Raw genomic sequence first — 4,536 nt, forward strand, 5'->3', positions numbered from 1 at the left:
TATTAAAGATAATAAGTACTACTTAATTGGAAAAAAATTTATTAATGTAACAAGTTTTATTTCTGAACCATTTCAATCTTCAAATTTTGATATATTTTCAGTACATGAACTCGAAGAATTATCTATGTCACTAGTGGAAGATATTTCCAACAAAATGATAATTTTTCCATATAATAATACTTATGTTGTGTTTCCTCTCCTTCATACATTGTGTTAATAATATAAATGTATAAATGTATATATGTATATATATATGTATCTGTATATGTAATTATATGTATATGTCTTATGTAAATACGATATTAAGAAGAAATCTATATTAAATATTATATAAGTAGTTATAGTATATTAAGTATTATTGTGTTGCATATTTAGCTTTGTTAACCAAATGAGAATGAAAAGAGTTTTGTAATTATTTCGACTTCAGACTAACAATAAGAATATAAGATATATAGTTGCCCAATGGAGTGGATAGTAGTACATTTTATAGAAGAAAATTTAGTCGAAGCTGTACCGGTCGCATGGTTGCATGATGATATGTGTTATTGGCCACCATACACTGGCAAAAAATTAATTCATTCTGTCGCAGTATGTGAAAAACCAGTATTTGGTGTATGGCCATTATTTAGAATTCGAAAAGTGGGGAATGGACGTACCTACAGTAAGTGATATTCAAAGAATTAATTTGTTATAAAACATTTAGTTTTTGTCATATTTATTTTTGTTTTATAAGTAATTATTACATACTATATATTGCATTCTTTCGTTATAGCTGATTTAGTAAAAGCAAGAGCAAAGACGTGTACAGCAGAAGACACATCAGATTTGACATCAGATCCTGAAGGAAAAAGAATTCGGAGAAAGAAAAATATCTTTATGATACAGACGAATCACGAAGTTCATTAACTAATGAAAGTTCATCAGATGATTACAAATTCAGCAGATTTTCTTACTCTACCTGATTCTGATAACACAAGTAAGTTTTCAAAATCCATGAAAAAAATATTTTAGACACACACATCTCATTAGACATCCTGTGTGTATGTACACATAGAGTGTTTGATAAAGGAATAACACACCACTCATGCAGTAAAAAACACAGATTAAATTGACTAGAAAAATATTTTGCAATTTTTGCAATAATTAACGAGAAATTAATTTATATGTAAAGATCTGTAAATGAATACATACATTAATTATTATAAACATTACAAAATGTTACAGAACTTTTTGATTAAATTTAGTCCTTTCTATTTGCCTATGAATGCATGAATTATGAGACACTCATAAATATTTTTAAAAAATAAAATAAAAAATAATTTTGTTTTAGAAAGGGACGTCAATAAATCCAGGACCTTCATGTAAAATAATAAATAAAGTACAAGAAAAGGATTTTGATACTAATCCCGAGGAACAAATAAATAAGACAAAAAAAAATCTGTTATCAGTACAAGTGAAGCACGAAATGTATCGTTTACTGAAATTTCATCGAACAATGAAGATGGATGTTCTACACACTTTCCTGTTGTATCTGATCGTACAGGTATACTTTTTAAATTCAGAATTAAAAAAAACATTTTATAAATAAATAAATTAATATATATAATCTTTAAAAATAAGTACATATAATTTAAAAAATAAATATATATAATCTTTAAAAATAAAAATTTTTAAATATTATTTTAAAAATAGATGCGAATATGTACATAACTGCAAAACCACTTGGAACAAATGCAAAAAAAATTATTCGCGATAGCAATAAAGAAAATGCAGTAAAACCTGTAAACGTTACAAGTAACACAAATAAATTGCAAAAAAATATAACTCAGTATTCTAAGGATGATACAATTAAGGAAAATATTCGTTATATTGATGAACCTGATAATGGTAAAGTATTTTTAGTAACTTTTGTTGTACTTACATACACACGCGTGTACGCACGCGCACACACACAAAATACACTAACCGAAATGCTATTATTAATTGACGAACATTTTCTATAATATGTACTTAACATTTTTAAATATTCTTTTAGATATTGCATTCAAACGACAAGTCTTACGTCAATTAAATATTATTAATTTAAGACAATCGCAAATGTCTGAAGATATGCAAATAATTTTAAGAAAGATTGGAACACAAGAGGATAGAACATTAATAAGAGATGATGAAGATAGTATTTTTAAAAAATTTGATTTTCCTTTGAAAAACATTAGCGAATTAAATGCTATAGAAGAGTATTTGACGGACGAAAACAATATTAATATGCTTGTATAAATAGAATTTAAATAAATAAATAAAAAAAATGAAATTTTTATAAATATTTTTATAAATATATTATTTTACATTAATAGGTGATTGAATTATCAAAAATTGGTGGAGCTACGTATAAACATACTATTAAAAGAATAATGATTCAATTATTTTCTAATGAAGTGGCAGAACAATATAGTTGGATAGGATTTAAAGGAAAAAATAAATTTTCCTTACTACGTATTTCTGCTGCTATAATAAGTGAGTATTAATTTAATTTATACACATGCATATATATACATATATGTAAAACTATAATATCATAATTTATTTTACAGAAGCAGTGTAAAAACACACAATACAATAACATTAAGCGATATTGAAACAGTTATGAAGGCATGGCTTGTAAAAGCAAAATTTAGAAATGCTAAACAGGCAACAAATCAATAAGCGCTATATATTAAGTGCAATATGAAATTTTATTATAACAGTATTATAAAACTATTATTATAATAATTATTATTATAACATTAGTATTTATTATAGCATTATTATAATAGAGTATTATGAAACATTTATATAAGTGCAATACTTAGGTATTTTATTATACGAATTTTTTTTATTGCACAAATTTTTTTTTATTGTATGAATTTTTTTTAATAACATGTTTAACACGTACATTAAATAAATACTAACATGTACGTGTAATAAATACTAATATATGTAATAAAAAGTTGAAATTTATATTATGCATACAAGTTTTTATTATTACATATCATCGATCAATCAGATTAGATGCAAATACATATGTTGATAGAAAGGAAATAAAAATGAGAACAACAAAATATGTTTTATTATATAATTGTAATAGAGGATTAAAATTATATGTATATTTATATGTATTTGATAAATTATTTTTTCTCAAATATATTATATATATATAAATTATAATCCTATATCACAATTATATTTTTTTATTATATATGATAAAACATATTTTGTTGCTCTCATTTTTATTTCCTTTCTATCAACATATGTATTTGCATAAATATTTAGAATATTAAAATTTAGTTCTGAAATATTCCATAAATATTCATTTAGATTGTCCTAAACATCTTCTTTGAATATTCTTGGAATATGATAAAAAATATTCTTTTAACCTTACCTGGAATATTTAAATTGGTCTCATTTCAACGTTCTGTGTACATTTATAAAACATCCTCTAGTACATTGTAAGAATATTCTAATATTCTCGACAAATATTTATAGAATGTTTATAGAAAGTGTTTGTGTTATCTGGGTTGGAACGTAATAGCACAAGAGGTTATGAGGTATTAAAAGGTTAAGAAATAATGAAAAGACATGTGTGGTTTTGCTCTATTTCTTAATAAAAAATATATATACAATTATTTTCATAGATAGTACATATAAATAAAAGTTTTTATATGTGCAACTTTCTATTCACGAATATGTACTTAGACGCCATTTTTCCTTCAGGTTCTTGCAGATGCAGCAGTACATTAAGGTGTATCATAGAGGATGTTAGAGAGGATGTCATAGAGGATGTCTATTTTACTTTACTCTTGAGACAAATAGGAGTCGGGGGTAGTTTCCGAACGAACGGCAGGGGTACAAAATCTGAAACTTCATATTTTCGCGCTACAAATTATGTCAAATTAAATGTGCAAGTAGCGATTGATTCTGCTCGTGGAAAGAGGTACTTTATTCTTGAGCTTAATAAAAGTCGGGAGTAGTTTCCGAACTAACGGCGGGGGTACAAAATTTCAAACTCAATATTTTTGTGGTACAAATTATCCCGAATCAAGTGTGCAAGTAGCGATTGATTCTGCTTGTGGGAAGAGGTACTTTACTCTTGGGCTTAATAAGAATCAAGGGTAGTTTCTGAACGAACGGCAGGGGTACAAAATCTGAAACTTCATATTTTCGCGGTACAAACTATGCCAAATTAAATGTGCAAGTAGCGATTGATTCTGCTCGTGGTGATAGGTACTTTACTCTTGAGCTCAATGGGGCCGAGTTCAATTGAGGGTTGTTTTGACGCAGAAGGGATGACTATTTTGAGCTTTTTTTGCTGGTACAAATTAGTACAAATTCAGTCCTTTGCATTTCTGCTTTTATTTTTATTTTTTTATTTTTTTTTAATGTGGTCCTGCTAGCTTAATTATTGAGGTAGCAGCGCCACGGTTTTTTTGGAAATGGCACAGGGTACAAAATTATTATTAATGGTACTATAAATTATTAATGGTATTATAAATTAGTACA

General features: G+C 26.2%; 1 protein-coding gene across 1 annotated transcript; it reads left to right on the forward strand.

Annotated features, from left to right (window-relative positions):
• The first annotated feature begins 462 nt into the window (after positions 1-462).
• On the forward strand, positions 463-4,300 carry LOC145941072 (uncharacterized). The gene is made up of 8 exons (XM_083046880.1): positions 463-661; positions 773-897; positions 1,331-1,467; positions 1,757-1,887; positions 2,036-2,271; positions 2,355-2,514; positions 3,751-3,970; positions 4,171-4,300. The coding sequence occupies exons 1-8, from the start codon at positions 463-465 to the stop codon at positions 4,298-4,300; spliced, it is 1,338 nt and encodes a 445-aa protein (XP_082903006.1).
• The last annotated feature ends 236 nt before the right edge of the window (positions 4,301-4,536 follow it).

The sequence above is a fragment of the Prenolepis imparis genome, unplaced genomic scaffold (genome assembly GCF_030444845.1).
Source record: "Prenolepis imparis isolate NDT839.2.m4 unplaced genomic scaffold, iyPreImpa1.0 SCAF_9, whole genome shotgun sequence".
Taxonomy (NCBI): Eukaryota; Metazoa; Arthropoda; class Insecta; order Hymenoptera; family Formicidae; genus Prenolepis; species Prenolepis imparis.

Excerpts from the sequence above, each read along its gene's own strand:
- LOC145941072 (XM_083046880.1), top strand. The coding sequence starts at position 463 with ATGGAGTGGATAGTAGTACATTTTATAGAAGAAAATTTAGTCGAAGCT. Across the intron at positions 1,468-1,756 it reads GTACAAGTGAAGCACGAAAT|CAATAAAGAAAATGCAGTAA; the intron begins GTATCGTTTACT and ends TATTCGCGATAG. Across the intron at positions 2,515-3,750 it reads TATTTCTGCTGCTATAATAA|GTTCTTGCAGATGCAGCAGT; the intron begins GTGAGTATTAAT and ends TTTTTCCTTCAG.